Source organism: Debaryomyces hansenii (genome assembly GCF_000006445.2).
Source record: "Debaryomyces hansenii CBS767 chromosome B complete sequence".
NCBI lineage: Eukaryota > Fungi > Ascomycota > Pichiomycetes > Serinales > Debaryomycetaceae > Debaryomyces > Debaryomyces hansenii.
In genome coordinates this window covers 60,117-72,685 of record NC_006044.2, presented here as the reverse complement: position 1 = coordinate 72,685, position 12,569 = coordinate 60,117, and the positions used below count along the sequence as shown (strand labels likewise).

Genomic DNA, 12,569 nt, shown 5'->3' with positions numbered 1-12,569 from the left:
ATGACACACGACGAATTTTCTATCGAAGCTTCCAGAAGATATGGGATATAACGTTAATTCCGCGAAGTTCTCACAGTTAAGTATGTTCCATTACAGTCAAACCCGTTCATATTTGCAATAGCACTAGAACAATCTTCTGATTCCTCGTAGTGCACAAGTGCCTTGTTACCAGTTATATCAATACTGACAATATTTCCAAATGGTAGAAATATCGATTCTACGTAGTCTTGGGTAGTTCCTTTGGGCAAGTTGGCTAGAATTCGTTAGTCGCATTGAACCATACATGAAGTACAATCTTATACATACAAACCTCTAATTTAGAATCAACATCCATTGTATTGTGGTTGTAGTGTAGTTATAATGTCTGTGGTAGTACAATAGGTAAATTATAGGGTAGAAGACAAAAGAAGATGCGTTGTCTAAGCAAATAGGAGTGAAAAATCACTGCGCGACATAAGAATATAAACCGGGACATAAATAAAAAATAGCAAAACGTCCAGTTATCGAAATAACTTAGCATTGAAAATGGTATCAATTGAGATTGTTCCTCGTTCGAAAGGCTTGAAGTCATTGAGTACTGATGAATTGGAAGTGGATTCTACAGTTGAGCAATTGCTCATCTTGATTAGCAAGACTCAAAACATCTCTAAGGATAGAATCAGACTTACAATGAAGGATGCAGCTGGAAAACAGGTTCCTTTAGATGCAAACAAGACATTTGGTGGTAACGGTATTAGCAAATCAACTAACTCACTCACGTTATACACCAAGGACTTGGGTCCACAAATTGCCTGGAGAACCGTTTTTATCATCGAATACTTTGGTCCGCTTTTGGTTCATCCGCTCTTCTATTTGTTCAGCTCGATATATGGCCAAGGCTCTTTTACTCACACCCACACTCAGTTTGTGGCATATGTGTTAGTGTTGTTGCATTTCTTAAAGAGAGAATATGAGACTGTGTTTGTTCATAAGTTCTCGAACGCTACCATGCCAGTGTTCAACATTCTCAAGAACTCATCACATTATTGGATCTTGTCAGGATTCAATTTGTCCTTCTTCATTTATGGACCACCAACTGATGGCTCTTCCTCGTTACGTAAATTTTTATTCCATGTCAACGATTTTCCTGCCTACGTTAATTACATGTTAGCAGGCTTATGGTTGTTTGCTGAATTATCAAACTTTGCTACCCACTTGAACTTGGCTAGCTTAAGGTCTTCGTCTAATACCAGAAATTATGTTATCCCGTATGGCTATGGATTTGACTGGGTCTCGTGTCCAAATTACTTCTTTGAATCCTTAAGTTGGTTGTTCTATGCGTTATTGGTTGGTAACTGGTCATCCTGGGTCTTTTTAGCTGTTGCCACTGGTCAAATGTGGCTCTGGGCTGTCAAGAAGCACAAGAGATACTTGAAGACTTTTGGTGATGACTACAAAAAGTTAAAGAGAAACGTCTACGTACCATTCTTAGCTTAATCCTCAGGATGTTCCTTATTAAATATTAATTACCTTATGCTATCTGTTTTATTTATATAAAATATACCAATAATCGAAGTATTTCATTTCGTTTATTTATTCTTTAAATTTCAAGCACACACTATTAACACAGTGTCTTTCATCAGTAGGGTTTTTATATCCTTCACCTCTGAATATATGACCTAAGTGACCATCACACTTATTACAACGCATTTCTTCCCTTACCATACCATGCGACAGATCCTTGAGTATTTTGAGTGAGTCTGGGATAGCCTCATAGAACGCAGGCCACCCACAATTGGAATCGAATTTCGTCAGTGACTTATATAATGGGTTTCCACATCCAACACATTCGTAAACTCCAGCTTTTGTCGCAGGCTTAGAATTGTATTCCCCTGTATAAGGTGCTTCTGTTCCTTGTTGTCTTAAGACTCTGAATTGCTGTGGCGAAAGAATTGCTTTCCATTCTTCTTCGCTTTTTGTCATTTTGGCTTGAGATATAAATCTTGGTAATTGTTGCTTCAAACTATTCCTAGTTAATAATGGCTTTAGCTGTGTAATATTTCTACGAAACATATAATCAATGCATCTAGGAGAAGAAATATCTTTTCTATTCGATAAACTGCTACCAAATCGATTGCGATAAAGAACCTGAAAAAAAAGCTTACAAATAGTATGATGCGGAAAAATAAACTCTTTTAGTTAACTATACTAGTTGACTATTAATACAAAAATGAAGTACCGTAATTATGCTAAATATTCTAGAATTGAAGGTTGAATTAACGCATGAAATAATTATACTTACCAGTCTTTTCTCTTGACTTATCATTCGAGTCAGTCTTAACATTCCAACTGATTTCAACGTCTAATTCTCTTGGGTTCTTGGTATTTGGTCTGGAAGCAATCGACCCTTTAATATGATCACCTTTCTTTAAGTTAAGAACTTGATCCATGTAGAAAACAGTTTGTTTCCAATGAGTGTATTGATGCATTGGACCAGTGTGTAAGATAACTGTTTCGTCACCTGGGAATTCGCAATCCCACCAAACGATATAAGCATGGCATAAATCAGTGTCAATAGCTTTCAAGTCAAAATTCTTGTGATAAGCTAACCCTTCTTTTGTAACAGTATTTATATCAAATTCAAAGAATTTGTGTGGAGTCGTAATCAAAGATTGATTGTTGACGGTATCGACCAAAGGTTCAACCATAGCAACATCGATGAATGGAGAGTAATCAAATCCATAAACATCTTCCCAGTAATGGATCTTTTCTTCCTTGTACTGAGCATCTTCAATACCAGCAATGTACATCGAACATTTGTCTGGTAAAATTAATCCACCTTCGACCAAGTACTTGTCTCGGGCATACAAAACAGTATCCAACATTGATTCGTATAACAAAAAGTATCCCATCCATTCAGAAACAATTATATCAACCTCTTTAACTGGCAATTCGATATCTTCTAATTTACCTTGTAACAATGTGATTTTGTCTTCAAACCCGTTCAACGATACGATTTCTTTGGCTTTTCCAATAATATTTGACATATCAACAGAATAGACATGTTTAGCACCGGCTTTAACAGCAAACATAGAGAGAATACCGGTACCACATCCAACATCAAGGACAACCTTATCCTTAAAGAGATGCTTGTTCTTGTACATAGCTGATCTATATGATAATGTTCTGGAAGTATCCTTCAACATTTCTTCATGAATCCCAAAATGGTCATAAGAAGAAAAATAATGTTGTTCAGTGAACGGTAAGCTGGTTTTATCAGTAGCAGACATGGTAATTAACTATATATTTGTAATACAATTGGATAAAAAATGAAAAATTAGGATATTTTATTTTGTATTTTATTTCAGAAAATGAGGATGAGATGAGATACGAAATTTTGAGCCTTTCTCCAAACCGTCTACAATACATATTACTAAAAAAATCTTTCATATACATAAAACATCAAAATAAAAATATCTAGTATCTAGTATCTAATCGTTAATTTGCTCTGAAAACAACCTTTTGACCGGCCACTTTATCCTCTCTTAATAATTCCAAAGCCTCATTGGTGGTTTTCAAACCAGGCTCCAAAACCTTCAAGTTAGCATGTCTGAGTTTTGTGACGTATTGTGGGATAACATTGAACCAAAAATCGTTGAATTCCTTTACTAACTCCGGTGGTGATGGAACGACTAAGCCATTCAAGTTAACATCATTTCCATCCACACAATATGCAAGGGAAGTTTGGAAAGAAACCTTTCTTGAATCATCAGTCTTAATTTTGTCAGGAGTTAAAAAGAGCAAATTATCAATAGCAACATCCTTAGTATCAGCCGTGGCATCGTACACCGATTGGAAAGTTTGTTCGTTGGAAACAGTATCCAATGCGTAGTTGATGTTAGCACCACCAGTTTTCTTTATCTGCTCAATGACATTTGAGTCATGGTAATCAAATACTTCATCAGCACCTAACGATTTCAAGAAATCGTGATGCTTTGAGGATGCGGTTGTAATGACCTTTAAACCATATGCAAGCTTAGCGACTTGGATTGCTAAGATACCTGTAGCCGTAGCACCACCCCAAATCAAAATATACTTGGAAGCGTTAGTTTGTTTATCAGCCTTGATACCAAGCTTATGGTTGAAAGACAAGCCTACCGTTACAAGCCCCAAATTAATGGACGCAGCGCCTTCAAATGTATTAATCGAATCTGACTTATGATCACCAACTTCAAGTGGTTTAGAATTGAACGTAGACTTGTCGTACTTGATTGTGGTGTTGACATCGGCAATCACGTAGTCACTGAATGCTCCTCTAGTCTTAGAGAAGTTACCGTGCATAAATGACGAAACCACATCGCCAACTTCAAACCCCTTAACCTTAGGACCAACTTCAATAACTGTACCACTAACATCAGATCCTGCAATATCACCTTTTCCACCCCATTTGCCAAGAACGTGTTTCCAATCAGTAGGATTGGCAGCATAAGCAATAGCTTTAATTAAAATTTGATCATCATTAATTTTTGGATAAGCAATTTCGCCAACTTCAGTCAATTGGCCTTTATCAGTCGATCCAGTAAGAAGAGCAGCTTTGTTAATGTGAGACATATTTTATATTTATTTGTTAATATCAATTGGTATAAATTGGTGTAAAAGAAATCTTGAATTTCACTAAAATAGTTGCTTTATATATGCATGGAATGATTACTAAACATTTTCGAGTTCGGATTTACGCGCAAAGACAACCGGATGCAATATACACTGGAATTGATAAAATCATAGAAATATATTTATATAGTTACAGGTATATTTGTGTACGATCTATACATCACATTATGTAGACATGTAATCATAGTAGTGCAAGACTATATCAAAAAATTTGCTTTTCAAATGCAATATCGATAGATGCTTATCTATAGAAAAGATTGATAATTTAGCTCCCTAACATCAGCAACGCTGCCACTTGCGTACAAGGAAGATGAAATCAATTCTTAAATATCATTCTTTAACCCATTAAGATAACTATTCGGTGGTTCAAGGCTTAATTTATTCTTAATTTATTCTCAAGCGAAACTTTACTTACGTGATGCCCTGAAAACTATCTTCTCACCACTGACTTTATTATCTCTCAAAATCTCAAGCGCTTCATTTACGGACTCTAAACCCTCCTTCAAAACTATCAAATTGGGATGCTTGATCTTAGTAATATATTGAGGGAAAACATCATACCAAAATTCGTGGAAATCTTGTACTAGTTTTGGGTTAGAATAAAACTTAAGGCCATCATAGTTTGAATCCTCCCCAGTAACTGAATTCACTAATGTGGTTTCGAACCTGACCTTTCTTGAATTTTCAGTTTTGATGCTACTAGCATTTAAAAATCCTAAATTATCAAGGTTGACTTCTTCGGTTTCTGAGGTAGCATCGTAAATCAGCTGAAAGCTCGTGTCAATCGAAACCATATCAAATGCATAGGGAATATTAGCTCCACCAACCTTTTTGATCTGATCTACTACATCAGAATCATGGTAATCAAAAACTGCATCAGCGCCTAATGATCTTAAAAAATCATGATGCTTTGGTGAAGCAGTGGTGATAACCCTTAGGCCATAAACGAGTTTAGCCACTTGGATTGCTAAAATACCTGTTGTAGTACCACCACCCCAAAGTAAGATATACTGAGAAGCATTTTTCTTCTTGTCAGCCTTGATAGAAAGGTTGTGATGGAACGATAACCCAATCGTAGCAAGTCCTAGATTAACCGAAGCAGCACCTTCAAAAGTATCAATTAAACCCGCAGATTCCAAACCAACTTCAAGTGGTTCGTTTTTCAAGATCCTTTTCGGGTATTTAATGGTAGTAATTGGGTCGAGAACAACATAATCACTAAACGCACCTCTGTCCTTGAAATAATTTCCGTGTATAAACGATGAAACCACATCCCCGACTTTGAAGTCATTTGCGCCTGATCCCACTTCTTCAACGACTCCACTGACATCTGAGCCTGCTATTGCCCCTTCACCTCCCCAGCCAAAAACAGGGTGTTTCCAATCTGTTGGATTAGCTGCATACGCAACAGCCTTGATTAGTATCTGATTGTCATTTATAGAAGGATAAATAGTCTCGCCGACTCTAGTCAACTGGCCCCTTTCGGTGGCGCCAGTAAGAAGTGATGCTTTGTTTTGAGGATACATTGATACTTTATTTTTTAGTTTACTTGGTCAAGAGAAGTTGGACTTGTATATCGATTGCAAATTGCGCTGTCTTTAAATTGTGTGTTTAGCTTACTAATATTCATTTTTCGCAGCCGAGAAATTTACCTTTGACGAAGTGACATGGTCTGCTAGGTACAATAAAGTATCGTCTGGAAGACTATGAAAATATCAAAGATAAAATGAATAAACGGTATTTTTAATGGTCTTTCTAATGTTGAGATGAGTGATTTTATTTTAGCTAACATCCTATTTTTTGTATGACTAAATATGTAACTGATTTGAGCTCATACTATAGTATATTCAATAAGCTTGTTAATATTATATAATTTAATAGCCTCCTTTTTATGTTCCATTTGCTCACAATAAGCTCAACGTTTTTTTGTAGGAAACTGTTAGTAATTATTGCATGCGCCTCCGAACATGACTATAATTTCGAACTAATTCATACATATATAGACACCATTGCGATTTAAATAAGACTTTACAAAATGTTAATTTAAACAGTATTAAATTCATTATGTCTCACGTTAACAAAGCTGCTCTTCTTACTGGTTTGACTGGTAATGGCCAATTGATCGAAGTTGGCGAAATTGCTTATCCAAAATTAATGATGATCAAATTTTAATTAAAGCTGTTGCTTATGCTGCCAATCCTACTGATTGGAAACACGCTGTTTTCAAATTCAGCAACAAGGGTGATATTGCAGGATCTGATGTTATTGGTACAGTTCTGAAGCTAGTTCTAAGGTTAAGGGGTTTGAAGTTGGCGATGTGGTTTCGTCATATATGCATGGTAATGCATAGTAACTTCTCTAAGACTAGAGGATCATTCAGTGACTATGTGATTGCTGATGTCAACACTACAATCAAGTACGACAAGTCTGCGTTCAATTCTAAAGCCCCTGAAGGTGGTGATTATAAATCAAATTGCTCTTTTTAACTCCTGAAAAAATTAAGACTGATGATTCAAGAAAGGGGTTTTCCAAACTTCCATTGTATCTTGTGTAAATGGAAAAGATGCAAGCTTAGGGGACAAAATTTCTCCTTCATCCCCAGAATTAGTAAAGGAATACAACGATTTTTTGGTTCAATGTCTTCCCACAATACATCTCAAACATCAGGCATTCTAAATTAAAGGTTTTGAAGTCGGGCTTAGAAGCTGTTGGGCAGGCTTTTGAAATATTAAGAGAAGATAGAATTTCTGGTCAAAATGTTGCTTTTAGAGCTAGCTAACAAGTTATATAATTCAAAACATGGTTTTTTAATTTTAGATCGCTGGAAGAAAAGGGTCAATACATTTTGCAAAATCGTAAAAAAACGTTGACATAACAAAACACAAACTTTAATAGTAGGTTTTCAAATAAAATCTTCTCATGACTGAAATGTTCCTTTAGTAAGAACAATTTAATAGAAATCATAGATGGAAGAAAGTAATACAATGTGGGATGATAAAAAAAGAGTAAATGAATTTAATTTAATGAATATATTAGTTTTGTTTTAAGTCATATATAATTGCTTTTTACGCTAAACAGATAATCTAAACACTATCTTTTCGGCCTTAATTTTATTATCTCTTAGCAAGTCCAAAGCTTCATTAGCTGATTCTAAACCAGCCTTCAAAACTTTCAAATCAGCGTGTTTAATTTTTGAAATGTATGGGGGAAGAATATTAAACCAGAAGTCATTGTAGACGTTCACCAATTCCATATCTGGTGGAATAATCAGACCATCTAAGTTCATTTCTGTTCCGTCTACATGAAAAACCAATGTTGATGTTGAAGTGATCTTTCTTGATGGGTCCATCTTAGCTTCGTCCAATTTCAAAAATAATAAATTGTCAATGGTCACTTCTTTGGTTTCTACCGTAGCATCATAAACAGATTGAAAAGTCTGCGTGTCTGAAACAGTATCCAATGCGTAGTTGATGTTAGAATTGCCTACTTTCTTTATCTGATCAACAACATCCGAATCATGGTAATCAAATACTTCATCGGCACCTAATGTCCTTAAAAAATTATGATGATCGGAAGATGCAGTGGTGATAACCTTCAAGCCATAGATGAGCTTGGCTATCTGAATGGCTAAAATACCTGTACCTGTAGCCCCACCCCAAATCAAAATGTATTTAGATGCATTGGCTTGTTTATCAACCTTTATTCCTAGATGATAATGAAACGAAACACCAACTGTACCAAGTCCCAATGTAACTGAAGCAGCCCCTTCGTACGTATTTATAAAGTTCGATCTATGGTCTCCCTCTTCGATAGCCTGTGAATTGAAGTTGGATTTATCATATTTGATTGTCGTATTTACATCAGCAATAACATACTCACTAAACGCCCCTCTGGTTTCCGTGAAATTTCCATGCATAAATGATGAAACTATATCACCAACTTCAAACCCCTTAACGTTAAATCCAACTTCTGAAACAATTCCACTTACATCTGATCCTGCGATTGCTCCTTTGCCTCCCCAGTTAACAGCGATGTGCTTCCAATCAGTAGGATTAGCTGCATATGCAACAGCTTTGATCAAGATTTGATCATCATTGATCTTTGGATAAGGAATTGACTTAACTATAGTGCTTTGTCCACGTTTAAGAGCCCCTGTATGTATACAAGCATTGTTATTTACAGGCATTATTTAATAAAGACAATTGATTTTTATTCAATCCCTGAAGAAATGACTTAATATATTGCGGGATTATTAGTCAGAATACCGCACTAGACCGGCAACTATCATAGAGATACTATACTGTTTCACATCAATGTCACTTGATAACTTATGGTCAATTAATAGGTTCGAAACTACGGCATTTTATCAAATACAATTCTGTAACTTAAATAACTGTCTTTATTATGTTCTGAGGCTCTAAAGATCATCATCTTATCGCAAGTTTTATTTTCTTTGAACTTCTGTAAGGCCGCATTTACTGAATCTAAACCTTCTCTTTTGAAGATCATATTAGGGTATCAGATGCCTGGAATATACTAGGGGAAAAAGCGGTATACCAAAAGATATGGAAATCCAGAATCATTATTGGTTATTCTCGGAAATTCTAAAGTTACGGAAGCTATAGAATGAAACAGTAACTCTCATCAATTGATCTTTTTTTTTGAAGAATTGTGAAAAGGAGAATGAGAATGTCTACTTTGTTTTAACGTAAATTGCCTTATCATCTATCCGATCTTCTTCGTATTGTAATTGAATTACATTTTTATTAAAGCAAGTGTACGATTAATAGTATTTTTCTGGTTGCGAAATCTATGAAAATTCCAGAATTCTAACGTTTATGGTAGAAATTATCATGGTTCCTAGTAAATAGTAAATTACTTAGACAAAATATTACATTTATCTATATAGAGCCTATCGATAATATTACAGATTAATTTTTTTTAAACTATTCTCAATATCGAAAACAGTAAGATTTAATGTAACAGGGGATGGAGGTGTTTAGCTTCTTATAAAGTCTGAACCTTATCTTTTTTGTCGAGTTTTGTCCTTAATAAGGTGGCAGACAGCGGCTGCAATAATACTAGTTCCTAGCATAACCACCAACATCATATTTGAATTTCTGTATAACCTTGCTTTATCTTCTGGCCAACCAGAATATAAGGCATATGTTGCCGTAACCGAGCCCAAATTTCCAAGTCCACTAACTAATGCTGCGCTCACAGCAGTTCCGACGTCTCCATAAGCAGGTTGGAATATTTCTGAAGCCCATGACATACAAATTGGCACTGTTGGACCCAAACCAAACCCAGCAATAAGTAGACCAGCATACTTATTCCACGACCCATGAGCAAATGTAGTAACAAACATTCCTATAATAATAATCAAAGTTGCCAGTGAGAACATCAACGCTCTTAATTTCTTATATCTATCAGCAAACGGAGTGATTAATAGGATACCTCCAAGATCAAAAAGCCAGATTGGTGCATAGAGCAACGAAACTTGAATTGAGGTCAAATTCGGATTGTTTACAGCAATGATCGTAGAGCCAAAAACAGCTAATCCGAAACCGGTTCCAACAACTCCAAAGTACATTATAATTAGCGGCCAAATTCTTATATCCGTGATAATCTGGACAACATCTTTCCATGTCCATTCCAACAAAACGTAACGAGATTCGATGTCTTTTCTGTGAATTTCACGTTCTTCTGGGGATAATGGATGAGTAGGAGTAAAAACCTTATTATAAAATTTAATAAAGAAGTTAGTAGATTGCGAGTAATCTTTTGTTGTTTTGAATGGTCTGTCAGGAAGCCACCAGAGTAACAGAATACCAGCCGCCATTGTAATAACACCATATACTAAATACATCCATTGCCATCCAGTATAACCACGAACACCATCCATTTTTTGAAATCCAGCACTAACTAGACCGGCTACTGCAGCAGATATTTGGGCGGCAGTAAAATAGTACCCAATTCTTCTAGTCAGTCTTTCGTTCGGGTACCATAATGAAACATAGTAAGATAAGCCTGGCCATGTACCAGCTCCAACCATGCCAGAAATAAATCGAATAGCTATCACACCCTTGTTATTACTTAAGACATGGTAACAGGTATAAACCAATCCAACTGTAATAACTATTCGTGCTAGCCATGACTGAGGACTTACCCGAGTCATAATTAAGTTCATTGGAACATCAAATATAATATAGCCAACATAACAAAGCGCTGATGCAGTTGAGGTATCCTTAGAGCTTAATTTCAATTCTTGAATCAAAGAATGGCCCTGTTCAGAATTCATAGTTAATGTTAGCCCATAAGAATTTGAACCAAATGACGTTAAGAAGTATAAACACCATAATGCTGGAATAATTCTAAAATCTAGCTTCCTGTATATCTTATCTAACTGCTTTTTATATTTAGCGTCGTCAGTATGATCAGTACTTAATGAATATTCTTCATTGTCAATATTTTGAAAGCTATCTTGACTTGATTTTTGAATGTTTGCAAATTTATCTTGTTCGCTATGAACTGATTCTACACTCGATACCATTAGTATTAACTTAGTATAAATTCGAAATATGCTTTAAGGATTTTCAGTTCTTTATATATTTCTAGAGTAATTCAGCTATAATTTGTTGGACTCCCAAATTTATCCATACCCGAAAGATGATTCAATATTTTTTATGATTAATGAATCATCGTCTGCCAAATTTTTTTTTGTGCGCTCTCGATGACTACGAGTCATTTACAATTGCAGTTCGTAACACCTATCGTTAATTATACATATACTAAAAAATTGTCAAAGGAAAAAACAATAGAGGTAAGAATACCTGCAGATTTTTATATAATATACACTATGGTAAAATATCGCTTAGTTTTTCACTTGTAATCTGTGAAAATTCGATACTTTCATTTACACAAAAACTATGCGTTATAGAATCTTCCATATCTCCTATTTGAAATGACAACTTCTTGTTGCTATCACTATGATATCTAGCTAATATATAGTCCTTAGTAGTATCATGAACCCAGTGGTCAGTATGGGCAAAATATGCCCAAATTCGTATATCGTATTTTGATGGTAAACCTTTGAAGAACCAATCATTAAATTCATCGTCTTTGAGAATAGTCTTCATTTCTTCCTTCGCCAAGTTCAAAGCCTGCTTGATAATATTCTTAGACCTGAAAATTTTCAACGCGCCTATAGTCGAATTCTCTATTGATTCCTGTGATTCTTCTCTCGTAGATGAGGACTTGTCAATTACTACATTTTTGACAACGAATTTGACAAATGATTCAGGAAAAAGAGAATTTATAAGAACAGATAAATATATCGCAATTTGGATTATTGGTAGATATGCAAACATTTTCGTTATAATTTGGCCTGAATTGGATCTGCCAATATCTATAATTGTTGGACAAATTAACCCAAGAAACTTTATATCCATTTTGTTCTGAAGCTCGCTATTATTCAACAAACGATGAACGACTCTTTGGTTAATATAAGATCCCACAGAGTGAGATAGAAAATACAACTCGGTGTTTCTGTTTTCATTTAAAATGAAGTATTTAAGAATGTCAATTTTATGTTCTATTTGGAATTCTAAATTGTAGTATGTGAAAACTGAATCATCATCTATAATATTTCCATCAGATTTGAAGCCTGCATGAGAAATACACAATATTTCAAGATTAGGATTCCTTTTTTGGATTAAATTCAAATAAGTAATATAAAAATCAACCAAGCCTGGATTTCCGGGAATTAAAACTAACAACGGACGAACAGATGCAGAATGCTGGAGCGGGTTCTTGTGATATATCGAGGTGTACTCCTCGTGAGGGAACGTTTTCAAAGTCATTGAATTTGGGTTGTATTGTCTATGGTTAGCTACGTACCAGGGATTCTCAAAATAATA

At 35.2% G+C, this 12,569-nt stretch overlaps 10 protein-coding genes across 10 annotated transcripts; 1 reads left to right on the top strand and 9 right to left on the bottom strand. All coding sequences in view use genetic code 12, as the record gives it.

Annotated features, from left to right (window-relative positions):
* Window positions 1-53: 53 nt before the first annotated feature.
* Window positions 54-334, bottom strand: DEHA2B00990g (DEHA2B00990p; the record flags this gene model as incomplete). The annotated part of the gene is made up of 2 exons (XM_002770005.1): window positions 54-253; window positions 307-334. 2 exons carry the CDS (start codon window positions 332-334, stop codon window positions 54-56), a joined length of 228 nt encoding a protein of 75 aa, XP_002770051.1.
* A 191-nt stretch (window positions 335-525) lies between these two features.
* Window positions 526-1,476, top strand: DEHA2B00968g (DEHA2B00968p; the record flags this gene model as incomplete). The annotated part of the gene is made up of 1 exon (XM_457010.1): window positions 526-1,476. The coding sequence occupies one exon, from the start codon at window positions 526-528 to the stop codon at window positions 1,474-1,476; it is 951 nt and encodes a 316-aa protein (XP_457010.1).
* A 96-nt stretch (window positions 1,477-1,572) lies between these two features.
* DEHA2B00946g (DEHA2B00946p) lies at window positions 1,573-2,052 on the bottom strand (the record flags this gene model as incomplete). The annotated part of the gene is made up of 1 exon (XM_457009.2): window positions 1,573-2,052. The coding sequence occupies one exon, from the start codon at window positions 2,050-2,052 to the stop codon at window positions 1,573-1,575; it is 480 nt and encodes a 159-aa protein (XP_457009.2).
* A 203-nt stretch (window positions 2,053-2,255) lies between these two features.
* Window positions 2,256-3,269, bottom strand: DEHA2B00924g (DEHA2B00924p; the record flags this gene model as incomplete). The annotated part of the gene is made up of 1 exon (XM_457008.1): window positions 2,256-3,269. The coding sequence occupies one exon, from the start codon at window positions 3,267-3,269 to the stop codon at window positions 2,256-2,258; it is 1,014 nt and encodes a 337-aa protein (XP_457008.1).
* A 208-nt stretch (window positions 3,270-3,477) lies between these two features.
* DEHA2B00902g (DEHA2B00902p) lies at window positions 3,478-4,590 on the bottom strand (the record flags this gene model as incomplete). The annotated part of the gene is made up of 1 exon (XM_457007.1): window positions 3,478-4,590. The coding sequence occupies one exon, from the start codon at window positions 4,588-4,590 to the stop codon at window positions 3,478-3,480; it is 1,113 nt and encodes a 370-aa protein (XP_457007.1).
* Window positions 4,591-5,057: 467 nt separating this feature from the next.
* Window positions 5,058-6,176, bottom strand: DEHA2B00880g (DEHA2B00880p; the record flags this gene model as incomplete). The annotated part of the gene is made up of 1 exon (XM_457006.1): window positions 5,058-6,176. The coding sequence occupies one exon, from the start codon at window positions 6,174-6,176 to the stop codon at window positions 5,058-5,060; it is 1,119 nt and encodes a 372-aa protein (XP_457006.2).
* Window positions 6,177-7,720: 1,544 nt separating this feature from the next.
* DEHA2B00858g (DEHA2B00858p) lies at window positions 7,721-8,836 on the bottom strand (the record flags this gene model as incomplete). Its single annotated transcript, XM_457005.1, has 1 exon — window positions 7,721-8,836. The coding sequence occupies one exon, from the start codon at window positions 8,834-8,836 to the stop codon at window positions 7,721-7,723; it is 1,116 nt and encodes a 371-aa protein (XP_457005.2).
* Window positions 8,837-9,003: 167 nt separating this feature from the next.
* DEHA2B00836g (DEHA2B00836p) lies at window positions 9,004-9,159 on the bottom strand (the record flags this gene model as incomplete). Its single annotated transcript, XM_457004.1, has 1 exon — window positions 9,004-9,159. One exon carries the CDS (start codon window positions 9,157-9,159, stop codon window positions 9,004-9,006), a length of 156 nt encoding a protein of 51 aa, XP_457004.1.
* A 514-nt stretch (window positions 9,160-9,673) lies between these two features.
* DEHA2B00814g (DEHA2B00814p) lies at window positions 9,674-11,203 on the bottom strand (the record flags this gene model as incomplete). The annotated part of the gene is made up of 1 exon (XM_457003.1): window positions 9,674-11,203. One exon carries the CDS (start codon window positions 11,201-11,203, stop codon window positions 9,674-9,676), a length of 1,530 nt encoding a protein of 509 aa, XP_457003.2.
* A 304-nt stretch (window positions 11,204-11,507) lies between these two features.
* Window positions 11,508-12,512, bottom strand: DEHA2B00792g (DEHA2B00792p; the record flags this gene model as incomplete). Its single annotated transcript, XM_457002.1, has 1 exon — window positions 11,508-12,512. One exon carries the CDS (start codon window positions 12,510-12,512, stop codon window positions 11,508-11,510), a length of 1,005 nt encoding a protein of 334 aa, XP_457002.1.
* Window positions 12,513-12,569: the final 57 nt, after the last annotated feature.